Source organism: Canis lupus, chromosome X, assembly GCF_048164855.1.
Source record: "Canis lupus baileyi chromosome X, mCanLup2.hap1, whole genome shotgun sequence".
Taxonomy (NCBI): Eukaryota; Metazoa; Chordata; class Mammalia; order Carnivora; family Canidae; genus Canis; species Canis lupus.
The window spans coordinates 663,723-678,525 of record NC_132876.1 but is presented as its reverse complement, the minus strand read 5'-3'; the positions used below and the strand labels follow the sequence as shown (position 1 = coordinate 678,525).

The window sequence follows — 14,803 nt, the reverse complement described above, 5'->3', positions numbered from 1 at the left end:
AACTAGGAAGACATGCGCAAACAACCTGACAGTTTGGATCAAATATACATTCTAAGACCTATTAATAGTCTTCCCTTATTTTCCCTTCAACGGCTACAAGGTCTGGTCATTTCCAGATATTGGTCATTTTCATTCTTGATATTGGTGATTTGTATCTTCTGTTTTTGCTGATCTTGCTATGGAGTCATCGATTATATTGATCATATCAAAGAACCAACTTTAACTTTTATTGAATTTTCTATATTGGTTTTATGTTTTTAAGTATATCGATTTCTTTTTTCCCCCCAAAGATTTTATTTATTTATTTATTTTAAAAAGATTTTATTTATTTTTTAAAGATTTTATTTATTTATTCATGAGAGATACAGAGAGAGGGAGAGGCACAGGCAGAGGGAGAAGCAGGCTCCATGCAGGGAGCCTGACGTGGGACTCGATCCCGGGGCTCCAGGATCAGGCCCTGGGCTGAAGACGGCGCTAAACCGCTGAGCCACCCAGGCTGCCCCCAAAGGTTTTATTTATTCATTTGAGACAGAGAGAGAGAGAGAGAGAGAGAGAGAGCGCATAGGCAGGGGCAGGGGCAGAGGGAGAAGCAGCAGACTCCCTGCTGAGCAGAGACACCAGGATCCTGGGATCATGAGTTGAGCCCAAGATAGATGCTTAACCACTGAGCCACCCAGGCACCTCTGACTTGATACTTCTCTAATATATTGTTCAATGGTATAAAACTCCCCCTGGGCCCCTGCTTTAGACGTCTTATTTTCATTTTTGTCCAGTTCAATGTGTTTTTAGTTTCTCTTTGACTCAAAGATTATTTAGAGGTATGTTGTTTGATTTCTAAGTGTTGAAAGATTTTACTGTTATGGTTTTATTATTGATTTCTGATTTAACTCCTTTATGGTCGGAGAAAGTATGTTGTATGTTTTAAATTCTTTTAAATTCGTTAAGTCTTGATTAATGATCCAGGGTATGGTCTATCTTGGTGAATATTCCAAGAACACCTGAAAACACATGTATGCTGCTGTTGTTGGGTGGAATGTTCCATCAATGTCAGTTACGTATCCTATGTTTATGTTTAGGTCTACCATCTTATTATTTTCTGTTTCTTCCCTCTATTCGTTGTCATTGTTGTTCCTCTGTTTCTTCTGTCTTGCCTTCTTTTGGTTTCTTTGAATATATTTTAGAATAGTATTTCATTTTAATTTATATGTTGTGATTTGGATAATATCTCCCTGTACGGTTTGCTCTAGCAAGTACGAAATACATACTTTTCACAGTCCATTTAGAATAAAAATTTTACCATTTCAGCTGGAGTGTAAAAGCGTTAGTACCATATAGATTCGCTTGCCTTCCTCCTTTTGTGTGATAACTGTCTATACGTATGTTACGTTGAAAAGACCGATCAGACAATCTTACACTTTTTTTTTTTTTTTTTTTTGCAGGACTCAAGGTGTCATTTCCAGTGTCATTTCCCTTCTACCCATTAGCAATTCTGGCTATGAATTGTCTTATTTTTTCCTTCATTTGAAAATGATTTCAATTCACAATTAGTCCTAAAGCAATTTTTACTGGATACAGAAATCTGGAGGGACAGTTCTTTTCCTTCAACCTTTGAAAGATGGGCCACTTCATTCTGGCCTCATGGTTTCTGAATCATCTGTTCCCCTATAGGTATTGCATGATTTTTCTGTGGCAGCTTTTAAGATATTTTTCTTTGTCTTTCATTTTCAGAGGTTGGAATATGAGGCATGGATTTCAGGGGGGAGTTATTCCGTTCAGGTTTGTATAGCTTAAGTTTGCATTTTTCTATGTTTTGCCAAACTTGCAAAGTTTTCTGCCATTATTGCTTCAAATACTTTTTTCAACCCTGTAGATTGTTGTGTCACTGTTCCCTGAGGCTCTTTTTACTTCCTTTGAATCTTTTTTTTTTTTTTATCTGTTTTCCAGAATAAATGGTTCTATTTGTCTGTCTGCTCCTGAGTCCTTCGATTGGGTATTTTTATTTCAGTTACTGCATTTTTCAGTTCTGAAGTTTCCATTTGTCTTTTCCTGTATCTTCTGTTTCTTTGCTGATGCGTTCTATTTTAACTTTTATTTCGGGAGTGTTCATGATTACTCATTCAAGCATTTTATAATAGCCACTTGAAAGTCTTTGTCAGATAATTTCACCATCTGTGCGATCTCATCATTGGTGTCCATTGATTGTATTTAGTCATGTAAGTTGAGGTTTTCATGGTTTTCTTCGTGTGCCAAGTAGTTTTGGATTATGTCCTGGACACTCTGCCTCTGACTTTGACTCTGGGCCTTATGACATTTTATGGAAAGTGTTGATGTTTGTGTTTTCATAGGTGCTTGACCTGCTTAGGTTCCAGCTGCACATTCTGTCCTTCCCTGGCCTGCGGTTCCAGCCAGTGTCAGCTCGGTTTCTGTGGCCTCTGTGCTGCTACGCCGGCCTGTCTGGCATCTGTGCCCCCCGATGCTCAGCCTGGTCCCTCCCCTGTGATCATTCTTCCGTATGTTCCTCAAGATCAGATATACAGGGACGCCTGGGTGGCTCAGTGGTTGAGTATCTGCCTTCGGCTCAGGGCGTGATCCCGAGGTCCTGGGATCGAGTCCCGCATCAGGCTTCCCGCAGGGAGCCTGCTTCTCCCTCTGCCTGTGTCTCTGCCTCTCTCTCTGTGTCTCTCATGAATAGACACATAAAGTCTTTTTTTTAAAGGATCATATCTACAGTTGTGTTTTCATTTTCATTTGTTTCCATGTTTTTTTGACTTCTTCTTTGACCCATTCATTGTTTACTAGCATGTTATTAACCTCCATGTATTTGTGGACTTTCCAGATTTTTTCCTGTGGTTGATTTCTAGTTTCATAGCACGGTGGTCAGAAAAGATGCATGGTATGACTTTGATCTTTTTGAATTTGTTGAGACCTGTTTCATGGCCTAATATGTCATCTATTCTGGAGAACATTCCATGTGCACTTGGAAAGAATGTGTATCCGTTTTAGGATAGGATGTTCTGAATATACCTGTTAAATCCATCTGGTCCAGGGAGTCATTCAAAGCCACTGTTTGTTTCCTTGTTGATTTTTTGTTTGGGTTATCTGTCCATTGATGTAAGTGGGGTGTTAAAGTTCCCTACTATTATGTGTATTACTATCTATTATTTTTTCTATGTTTGTTATTAGCTGTTTTATGTATTGGGGTGCTCCTATGGTGAATGCATGAAGGTGTATGATTGAAAAAAAAAAGGTGTATGATTGTTACAGCTTCTTGTTGGATCATCCACTTTATGATTGTATAGTGTCTTTCTTTGTCTCTTGTTATAGTTTTTGTTTCATTTTTTTATTTTTTAAACTATATTAATTTTTTTGAGAGAGAGAGAGAGAGAGAGAAGCACGGGGTAGGGGCAAAGGGATAGGGAGAAGCAGACTCCCCACTGAGCAGGAAGCCTGATGTGGGACTTGATCCCAGGACCCTGAGATCATGACCTGAGCCAAAGGCGGCAGCTTAACTGACTAAGCCCCCCCAGGTGCCCCTACAGTTTTTGTTTTAAAGCGTATTTTGTATGATAGAAGTATTACTACCCTGGCTTTCTTTTGACATTCATCTCCTGAGGCAAGGGAAATAAAAGCAAAAATAAATTATTGGAGCTACATTAAAATAAAAAGCTGCTTCTCAGCAAAGGAAACAATCAACAAGGCAAAAACCGGGGATCCCTAGGTGGCGCAGCGGTTTGGCGCCTGCCTTTGGCCCAGGGCGCGATCCTGGAGACCCGGGATCGAATCCCACATCAGGCTCCCTGCATGGAGCCTGCTTCTCCCTCTGCCTGTGTCTCTGCCTCTCTCTCTCTCTCTGTATGACTATCATAAATAAATAATAATAAAAAATGTTTAAAAAAAAAAAACAAGGCAAAAACCAACCAACTGAATGGGAGAAAATATTTGCAAATGACATATCCAATAAAGGGTTAGTATCCTAAAATCTATTGAGAATGTATCAAACTGAACACCCAAAAGGTGAATTATCCAATTAAACAATAGGCAGAAGACACCAATAGACATTTTTCCAAGAAGACATCTAGATGGCCAACAGACACCTGAAAGGATGCTCATCATCAGGTATCACCAGGGAGATGCAAATCAAAACCACAATGAGCTATCCCCTCACACCTGTCAGAATGGCAAAAATCCACAACACAGGAAATAGATGTTGGTGAGGATGTGGAGAAAGGGGAACCCTATCGCAGTGTTGGTGGGAACACAAGCTGGTGCAGCCACTCTGGAGAACAGTGTGGAGGGTCCTCAAGAAGTTAAAAGTGGAGCTCCCCTATGACCCAGCAATTACACTACTGGGTATTTACCCAAAGAATATGAAAACACTAATGCAAAGGACACATGCACCTCTGTGTTTACTGCAGCATCATTCGCAGTAGCCAAATTATGGAAACAGCCCAAGTATCCATTGATAGATGATTGGGTGAAGATGTGGTGTATATTTACAGTGGAATATTATTTAGCCATAGAAAGAATGAAGTCTTCTCATCCGCAATGAGCTAGAGAGTATTCTTTTTTTTTTTAAATAATTTTATTTGTTCATGAGAGACACAGAGAGAGAAGCAGAGACGCAGGCAGAGGGAGAAGCAGGCTCCCTGCGGGGAGCCTGATGCACGACTTGATCCCGGGACCCCCAGGATCACGCTCTGAGCCGAAGGCAGACATTCAACATCTGAGCCACTCAGGTGCCCTGCTAGAGAGTATTCTAATTAAAAACCTAACCATAAGCCAAACCCTAACTCTAACCCCTGTGAATCACTAATCCGTAACCCTAAGCCCTTACCCTCACCATAACCCTCTACGTAAACTCATCTCTCTGTAGGGGTCTCTGAAGTGCCCGACATAGGCCCATACCCTCATCCCCACCCTAGCCCTAACAGTTACCCTTAAGCCAGCCCTACACCAAACCCTACTCCAAGATCTGAGGAAAGAAAATACCCAGCATATATATACCGTGGCATATTACTCAGCCACAAAGAACAAGAAAATCTTGCCGTGTGTAATGACACAGATAGAGGCAGAGAGTATTCTAATTGAAAACGTTATCCTAAAGCAAACCCTAACCCTAACCCTAACCCCTAACTGCTAACTACTAACCACTAACCCATCAATCTGAGCATTGCACTTGTTGTAAACTTAGCCCTCTGGAGGGGCCTCTGAACTGCAGGACAATATGCCCATACCCTCACCACAGCCTTTACCCCAACCCTACCCTTATTCCAGCCCTACACTGAGCACTACTCCAAGATCTGAGGAAAGAAAGGATGTGGTGTGTACATGGACACACATACACACACACGCACACACACGCACTGAAGTAGGACTGACTCCACCATCAAAAAGAATGAACCCTTGCCATTTGCAATGACATGGATGGACCTAGAGGGTATCATGCTAAGTGAAGTCCTTCAGAGAAAGCCAAGTACCATATGATCTCACTCATTTGTGGAATTTAAGAAACAAAACAAATGAACAAAACGGAGAAAAGAGCGAGAGACGCAGACCAAGAAACAGACTCAACTCTAGAGAACAAGCTGGTGGTTGCTAGGGGGAGGGGGTGGAGGGGGAGGAGAGGCGATGGGGATGAAGGAGGGCACATACCCTGATGAGCACCGAGCACTGTGTGCAGTCGTTGAATCCAGTCTACCCCTGCATGGGTGGAGGGGGGACCATTTTTCCCTGTGCTTTTCTATCTCTGCTCTCCCTCCAGTGTTTTCCCATGGCCCCAAACCCCACTCCCTTCTGTGATGGAGACAAGGCAGGGTTCCACGTGATGGCATGGCAGAGGATTTAAAGATAAAGAAATTAAAAAAAAAAAAGAAAAAGAAATAAGTAAATTGTTTCTCCCCTCACGGAGCCACAGCTCCCCCTAATGGAGAGGACAGTTTGTCTCCCTGGGGTATTTGGCTCTTGGGCTGCAGGCCCTGCTTGGGGATTGCCTGGGAGCTGGGGTGTGAGAGGGGAGAGCAGAGGGAGAAACGTTAGGGAACCTTCCGACTTTCTCTGAGCTTTCGAAGTTCCCCTCTCTCACTTTTGGCCTTCTGCAGTGGTGACATTCTTTTTTTTTCTCCTTTCTTTCTTTCCCCTGTTGGCTTTTGAAGCTATATGCTCTTTTGCTATTATTTTGCTATTACGCCAGACACTAGAGCGTGCAGAGTGAAACTGAAAAGTTGAAAGCTAATGAGTAATTTCTTCTGAAACGACAGAAGAACTTCAGAAAACTTTAATTTGGATCATACTCCCTGCTGACTTAACGTGCTATTTTGCATGGCATTTTGACATGATTTTAAGAGATTTTTGGTTGTAGTAAGATGCATATAAAATGTGCCAACCTAACCATTTTAAGTGTACAATTCAGTGACATTAAATACATTCAAAATATTGCGTCACCATCACCACTATGTAGCTCCAGAATGTTTTTTATCATGTCAAACAGAACCTATATCCATTTGAAAAATCACTCTAGTAACCACTTTTCTATTTTCCAGCTCTATCAATAGGACTATCCTAGGTACCTCGTTACAAGGGCACTCACACACCCTTTGTCCTGTTGTGTCTGGCTTAGTTCACTCGGCGTAATGTCCTCAAAAGTTATCCATGTCATAGCGTGTCTCACAATGTCATTCTTTCTTAAGGCTAAATAATTTTCCATTGTATGTATTCCCCGCATTTTGTGGATTCATTCATCCATTGATGGACATTTGGGCTGTGTCCATCTTTCCTGCTGTGAACGTTGCCGTACAAATGCCTGTCCGAGTTTCTGCTTTCAATTCTTCCGATATATACCTGGACGTCAAATTGCTTGATCACGTGGTTATTTTATGGTAATTTTTAAAGATTTATTTATTTGTTCATGATAGACATAGGGAGAGAGGGAGGCAGAGACACAGGAGGAGGGAGAAGCAGCCTCCTCGCCAGGAGCCCGATGTGGAACTCGATCCCGGGACTCCAGGATCGCGCTCTGGGCCAAAGGCAGGCGTCAAACCGCTGAACCACCAGGGATCCCTATGGTAAATTTTTTGAGGAATTGTCATACCATTTACCCTGGTGGCTAAAGCACTCTCTGTTTCTAGCAGCAATGCACGAGGGTTCCAGCTTCCCAAAATACTCACCAACACTTGTTTCCTGGATTAAAAAACAAAACAAAACAAAACAAAACAAAAAACAAAAAAAAAAAACATGATAGCCACCGCTAATGGGTGTGAAGTAGCATCTCATTGTATTTTCATTTTCATTTCCCTGCTGATTAGTGATGTTGAGCATCTTTTCACGTGCTTTTTTGCCTTTTGTGTATTTTCTTTGGAGAAGTGTCTATTCAAGACCTTTGTCCATTTTTGAATTTGGTTATTTGTATGTTGTTAAGTTATGGGTGTTCTTATACATTTTGGATTTTCATCCGCTATCAGATAAACTATTATCAAGTATTTTCTCCCATTCTGTGGTTAGTGTTTCCTCCCTTGATAGTATCCTTTTTTTAATGATAGTATCCTTAAATGCACAAAATTTCTAGAGTTTTCATGGAGTCCAGTTTAGCTATTTTTTTCTTTTGTTGCCTGGACTTTTGGTGTCATATTGAAGAATTCATTACCAAATCCAATGGGATGAAAGTTACCCCCTATGTTTTCTTCTAAGATTCTTAGAGTTTTAGCTCTTAAGTTTATAGGTCTGGTTTGCTGCTGGTTTTTCTCCCTTTTCTGCAGGAATTTTGTTGTTATTTCTTTTTATTTTGTTTTGTTTGCCATTTTGCTATTTGGGATCATTTCCCCTCTTTATTAAGTGGGGAGGGGAGTGAAGCTTAACAAGCTGAACTTGTTCTTATTGTTCAAGACTTGCAATGGGAAATTGTTAATACAAGTAGAATATCTGCAATTTTTCTGATTTCAGGCTTTTTATCCAACCTTTTTCTAACTCATTTTAGTCTGTTATTTCTGTTCGGCCTACTTGACAATGTTTTCATGATTTAAAATTATTCTTTACTTAGTTAAAAACTGTTTGCAATCAGCAGTTCTCCTTTTTATAGCTTCAGTGCATTACATAAATTTCGTGTGATGTAATCCAGTTCACGGAAACTGTGAAGTCATTCAGTCTACACAGCCTCACCGCCAATTCATCCATGTTTTTGTTGATGCTGTTAATTTTTTTTAAAGATTTTATTTATTTGTTCATGAGAGACCCAGGCAGAGGGAGAAGCAGGCTCCATGCGGGGAGCTTGATGTGGGACCCAATTCCGGGTCTCCTTGGACCAAAGGCGCCGCTAAACCCCTGAGCCACCTGGGCTGCCCAGTGCTGTTAATTTAAAAAAAAAAAAGGTTAAAAATACAGGAAAGTACAGAAAATAATAGCCATCCATGCTTCAACACCCACAATTACTAAGTGTCAACATTTTGTCATAATTTTTTCAGATCGTTTTTAATGAAATCTTACAAATAAGACCAAAATAATCTTGGCACGCCCTTAGTGCTAGTGACCCTCCACCTCTCCAGAGACCATGGTTGTGATGAATTTCTGCATGGCCTTCCACAATGCCATACTTTCTTGGTTTTCCTCCCTTCCTGGTACCTCTTTTCTTTTCTTTTAAGTTTTAGGGTTTAATTTTTTTTTCTATTTGAATGTAGTTGACAGGCAATGTTACATTAGTTTCAGGTGTACGACATAGTGATTGGACTAGTCTATATGACTGAGCCACCCAGGCCCCCCTGTAAGGCAATAAGTCTTATCAAGCCCTTTTGTTCTCATGACTTATTCCTTTCAGAACTTACTCATTCTATAACTCTTTCTTGCCCCTCTCTCCACTCCCCTCTCTTTGGGAAACAGTCAGTTTGTTCTCTGCATTGCAGGTCCGATTCTGTATTTTGTTTATTTGTTTTGTTGTTTTAGATTCCACACATGAGTGGAAGTATATGGTATTTGTCTTTCTCTGTCTGACTTATTTCCGTTAGCATAATATTCTCTGGGTCGGTTCGTGTTGTGGCAAATGGCACAGTCACATCCCTTTTCACGGCTGAGTGATGGCAGTCTTCCTCATCCACTGGTCTGTCAGTGGATGCTTGGATTGCTTCCATGTCTTGGCTATTGTCAATAATGCTGCAGCGAACATTGGGGTGCATGTCTGTTAGTATTTTCATTTTCTTGGCGTAAATCCTCAGTAGTGCAATGGCTGGGTCGTAGGGGAGCTCTATGGTGAACTTCTTGAGGACCCTCCACGCTGTTCTCCAGAGCGGCTGCACCAGCCTGCGTTCCCACCAACAGTGCAAGAGGGTCACCCTTTCTCCACATCCTCGCCAACACATTGTTTCTTGTGTTTTTTTATTTCAGCCATTCTGACAGGCATCAGGTGATATCTCATGGTAGTTTTGATCTGTATTCCCTGATAATGACTGATGCTGAGCATCTTTTCATGTGTCTGTCGGCCATCTGGATGGCTTCTTTGGAGAAATGTCTATTCGGGTCTTCTCGTTTTTTAATTGGATTGTTTGAGGGGTTTTTCAGTGTTGAGTTTTGTAAGTTCTTTGTATGGTGTGGATATTAACACCTTATCAGATATGTAATTCGCAAATATTTCTCCTATTCATTTAGTTGTCTTTTTGTTTTGTTGATGCTTTCCTTTGCTGACCTCACAGCTCTTTCCAGTCTTCATTTGGACTTCGCTGTGCGACTTCTATAATAATTAACTATATTTGCCAGTTAATCCCCCAAAGAGGTTTAGAAGAATATTATATGATTCTAGGTGTGTCTATATGCTGAACTAAGTATGGCCCCAAGCCTGGAGAAAGTAGACTTAATGGAAATATCAGGGAATGGGGTAGAGCTGAGATATCCTACAGGAAAGGATAGACCAGGGTACAAGTCCCAAAGGCTAATGCCAGTTTAGGAATCAGTAAGCAGATGACACCTATTGTTAGTATATAACAGGGACTGAAGCAAAATGTGTGAATTTCAGAGTAAAAACTGAAGGACAACAAAGCCAGGTTATATCACACAGTCTTTCCAAACGAAAGTGGACATTTCCTAGGGAGTTTACAGGAACCAGATAAAAAGTCGTTCCTTTGTATGAGTAGCATGAATGAGAAGCTACAGACCCAGGGGCATACACACCTAGATTCCCTAAAAGGATTAGGTGCTCCATCTAGTCCCCGTATGGGACAATTCCAGGGTACTGTATCTGATAGTGTCGTGGAAGTGGACCAAGATCTCAATCTTTGGGCAAGAGCGATTTTGATGATTTGTAGGCAGCACTGTTTGTAAGGCAGGAAGTCTTTTTTAAAAAAAAATTTATTTATTGAGAGAGAGAGAGAGAGAGCGCCCAGCGGTGGGGAGGGGCAGAGGGAGAGGGAGAAGCAGACTCCCCACTGAGCAAGGGGCCCAATGTGGGGCTCGATCCCAGGACCCTGAGACCACGACCCGAGCTGAAGGCAGATGCTTCAGTGACTGAGCCACCCAGGTGCCCCTGTAAGGCAGTAAGTCTTATCAAGCCCTTTGTTTAGTCCTGCAGAAGTGACAGCCTTGTACCCTGAAGATAGAGCTGGGAGCTGCTTCTAAATTGCTGGCATAGGGTTAAGACCATGAGAAGGGCAAGAGGGGATCCCGGGTGGCTTAGTCAGTTGGCTGTCTGACTCTTGGTTCTGGCTCAGGTCGTGATGCCAGGGTCCTGGGATCAAGCCCCACATCAGGCTCTCCGCTCAGCGGGGAGTCTCCTCCCTCTCTCCCTGCTCCTCCCCCTGCTTGTGCACTCTCTCTGTGTCAAATGAATAAATAAAATCTTAAAAAAAAATAAGACTTAACCTTATTATCAACTAAAATTCTATCAGTCTTTTTTCACTTCTCCAGGAGCAAAATCGACTTCATCTATTCACTTGGGAGCCTATCTCTAGCCTGGCAAGCACATTAATGTTTCTAAGTCTATTTAATATACTTTTTATCCCTTTGAATATAATGCTATTCACATGCTCAAGGCGCATGTGTTCAACATTTTCATTGATGATTTAGATAAAGATAATCTGGATGACCCAGGACACAATCCTGCAGCATATCACCAGAAACCTCTGAGCAGGTCAACGCATTAATTATTAGTCTTTAGATATGAGTCTTTTCAACAGTTTCTGATTTACCCAGTTGTCTGTGACTGTAGCCCGTAGTGCCTCATCTTGTGAGGAAAAAGTGCAATAGACACAGATAGAAAACCAGTAGGCTTGGAAAGTCATGCCAAGGAGTTTCACACTGTCTACACTCAGTGACGATCCATTTCAGAGATTTAAACAGGGAAGGAAATGGTCAGAGTCTTCTCTTAATAGAGCTGTGCAACCTCCTTGTATTTATCTTTCATGAAATGTCCTTTCATCTTTTGAACCTATTTTAACATCTGTATACAAATGCCAAATCATAGTGTTGTGCACTCTATTTTTTTATTAAAGATTTTACTTATTTTTATTTTTTTAAGATTTTATTTATTTATTCATGAGAGACACACAGAGAGAGGGGGGCAGAGACACGGGCAGAGGGAGAAGCAGGCTCCGTGCAGGGAGCCCGATGTGGGACTCGATCCCAGGACTCCAGGATCACGCCCTGGGCCGAAGGCAGGCGCTAAACTGCAGAGCCACCTAGGGATCCCTGTTCTACACTTTAAATGCATACACCTTTATTTGTCAATTTATACCTCAATAAAGCTGGAAAAAAACCTGAGCTTATCAGGTCACTGGAAAGATAATACAAACCAGAGAAATGGTAAAGCAAGAATTGATGGTGTGCCTGCCCTGCCATTCCTTTCACCAGGAAAATTTCTATGCATCCTTCACATTTAACCTTTAAATCATCATATGAAATCATATTCATGAACTAAAATATTTAATCAAAGATAAATATCCACATTGTACATTTAACATGTTCCATGTCTACCTACACACTTCCTTTCTCTTTCCCACGAGGATTGTTGGCCTTGAGATGTAGTTGTTTTTGTCATAAAGAGTCCCTTGTAGGCCTTATTGGCAGTGACTTCATCACTCCTTTTCAAGAACTCTCCTTAGGTCTTTTCCCTTCATACTTTGTCACCAGCAGCTCCTTCACACATCTAGTTCTCTCTCTAGCATTTAGCATTCCTTTTGGTTGACGTTCATTAAATGTGGTATCTATTACAGAGGGCTACGTGTCCTCTTGGTATTATTGTATTAGAATGATTAAATAGTGATTAAGTTTTCACTTTTTGATTTCTTTTCCTTTTGAATTCACATGTTCAGACTCCAACGGGAGCTTCTTTCCTGATAGGATCTCAACCCCGGATTCATTCGCAACCAGTTTTAAGGATCAGCAATCCTGCTCCATCCAAAAGATATAACGTATGTTCGAACTGCTGTTTCCTAGCCCCTTGGCAGAGATGTACAATCACTGGAGGCAGGACTGGTGTTAGAGCAGTCTTACAATATATATATCTTTTGTGTACTGGTGGTCTCTTATAGGAGAAAAACTAATTCTGACGTTTTCAGCATTATGAAAAGACACAGAACTGTGCAGACCTGGTGCTCTACACACTTGTATTGTTAAACGTCAACTGGGTTCTGATACCTACTCAGTTTTAGTCATTCATGCAACGAACCTAACTCATCAGTGCTGGAGAGATGGATAACAGCCTGCAGATCGCAGGAACAACTTCCCAGAAAAGTGATACCTAAGTTGAATCCTAAGATTTAGAAAGAGGTAGCCAGATAAAAATATAAATAGATAGGAAAGCACAAAAAGCCCCATTAGAGATCAAAGGAGGGCATGATTGACCCGGGATGGAAGGTTCCAGGGTAATGAGTGTCACATACTAGGGAGGATTTCAACTAGTAGATGTATAGATAATAGAAGTTTTGCATCGTCGGCAGGGGAAACGGCATGGGTAGAGAAGTGGATGTAGGCAATGGAAATGTGGAAGAGTGTAGGTGAAGCATGGCGGGGGACCGTGTCATTGCTTCAGAGTGTTGTTTTCGAGAAATCTTTATGAGGTTTCTTCCTTCAGTCTTTAGGTGGTGTATCGGGTCCCCGGGTTCCTGAATGCTTGTTCTAAGAGGCCTGACAAAGCTTTGGGTATTAGATCATAAGACTGACCAGACTTTTATGTAAAAGTATTTGTGATCTATTTTATAATCACAAAGAAAAATATGTAGAAATGATAAAATATTTACATACCTCTCTTTCTTTTGTGCAGTCACAATCCATGTAAAAGTACCGAAGCAAAAAGGTTCCGATTCGGAGATGAACAAAGGTGATGATCTCTCTACAGCCTGAACTCATCCACATCTTCCAAGTAAAAAACAGTTGTTTGAACATTCAATGCTTTTGAGATTCTTCAATTCAGTGTTTTGGAGGTGACACACTCTACCTCTCTTGTTTTAATAGTTCTCCTGGAAATGTTACCCTGCAAAATCATCAAAAACTAAAGTTAAATATGTTGGCAAATTAAACTCCAATAAAAAAATTAAAAAACCCTAAAGTTAATATCTTAACCTCCCCTCCCAAATAACACAAGGGCCTTAGGACGTTTTTACACTACAAGGGCATTCCCTCCCAACTAACATACTTTGGTGGTCCCACATTTTAGCCCTGCCCTATTCTGTTAGCCCCCTAGATTAAAAGTACTAGACTGGCTGGCTCAGTCAGTAGAGCATGGAATTCTTGATCTCGGGGTTGAGTTCGAGCCCCACACTCCGCATAGAGCTCACTTAAAAAAAGGATTAATATTTAGGGAAAGTTTTTACTTCAATTTAACCATGTGTTTACAAATTCTTTGTTCAACATACCTCCTTGCCCTGGAATCATTTCCCTCTTCCTGAAGCAGATCTTTTAGAAGTTCCATTAGTATAGTTATTCATGTGATAAACTCAGCTTTTGTTTATCTGAAGATGGATTTCTTTTTACTCATTATTTTTAAAGCAGATTTTATTTTTTGAAGATTTTATTTATTTATTCATGAGACACACACACACACACACACAGAGAGAGAGAGAGAGAGAGAGAGGCAGAGACACAGGCAGAGGGAGAAGCAGGCCCCATGCAGGGAGCCCGACGTGGGACTCGATCCCAGGACTCCAGGATCATGTCCTAAGCCGAAGGCAGACACTTAACCGCTGAGCCACCCAGGTGGCCCCTAAACCAGATTTTAAATTTAGGTATACATACAGCTTCTATCAGCATGCTTGTACAAACCTTTTTGTGGAGAAATGTGGATATATCTCTTAGGCCAATACCTAGGAGTAGCATGGCTGGGTCACAGAGTAGGTGTTTGTCTAAAATTAAGACTCCCCCAAATCTTCCAAAAACAACTATTGCACCTTATCCTACTGGCACTCTATGAGAATTCCAGATGCTCCAAATCCCAGCCAACAATCACTACTGTCAATGTTTTAAATCTTGCCTATTTTATTGGGTTTGTAGTAACATAATGTTGTGGTTTAATTGACATTTGTCTGATGAGTAAGCAACTTTTCACATGATTATTGGTCATTCCAGTCTTTTTTGGTGAAATGTCCAACTATTTGTTTGTTTTAATGTCTGCTTTGTTTTTGATTATTTGTAGTCATTTATATATCCTGAATATTGATTCTGTGTCAGATATATATCCTACAGATAATCGGTCCCAGTCTGTGGCTTGCCCATTCTTAATGGCCTCATTTGGTGAACAGGCGTCTTCTAATTTTGAAATCTACTTTATGAAGTTTTTCTTTTATGATTAGAGCCTTTTGTGTCATTAGACATAATTGATTATCCCAATGTCATGAAG

At 40.9% G+C, this 14,803-nt stretch overlaps 1 protein-coding gene across 2 annotated transcripts in view; it reads left to right on the top strand.

Moving 5' to 3' along the window:
* Positions 1 to 13,357, top strand: part of LOC140627359 (phosphatidylinositol-binding clathrin assembly protein-like) — a 36,153-nt gene extending 22,796 nt beyond the window's left edge. Inside the window, exons 14-16 of one of the 2 annotated variants that reach the window (XM_072815583.1) lie at positions 1,729 to 1,776; positions 12,282 to 12,380; positions 13,232 to 13,357. In XM_072815583.1, the coding sequence (XP_072671684.1) occupies positions 1,729 to 1,776; positions 12,282 to 12,380; positions 13,232 to 13,246 (162 nt within the window). In that variant the 3' untranslated portion in view covers positions 13,247 to 13,357. The remainder of the gene's footprint in view (positions 1 to 1,728; positions 1,777 to 12,281; positions 12,381 to 13,231) is intronic. The other variant, XM_072815584.1, reaches the window with a different exon arrangement.
* The last annotated feature ends 1,446 nt before the right edge of the window (positions 13,358 to 14,803 follow it).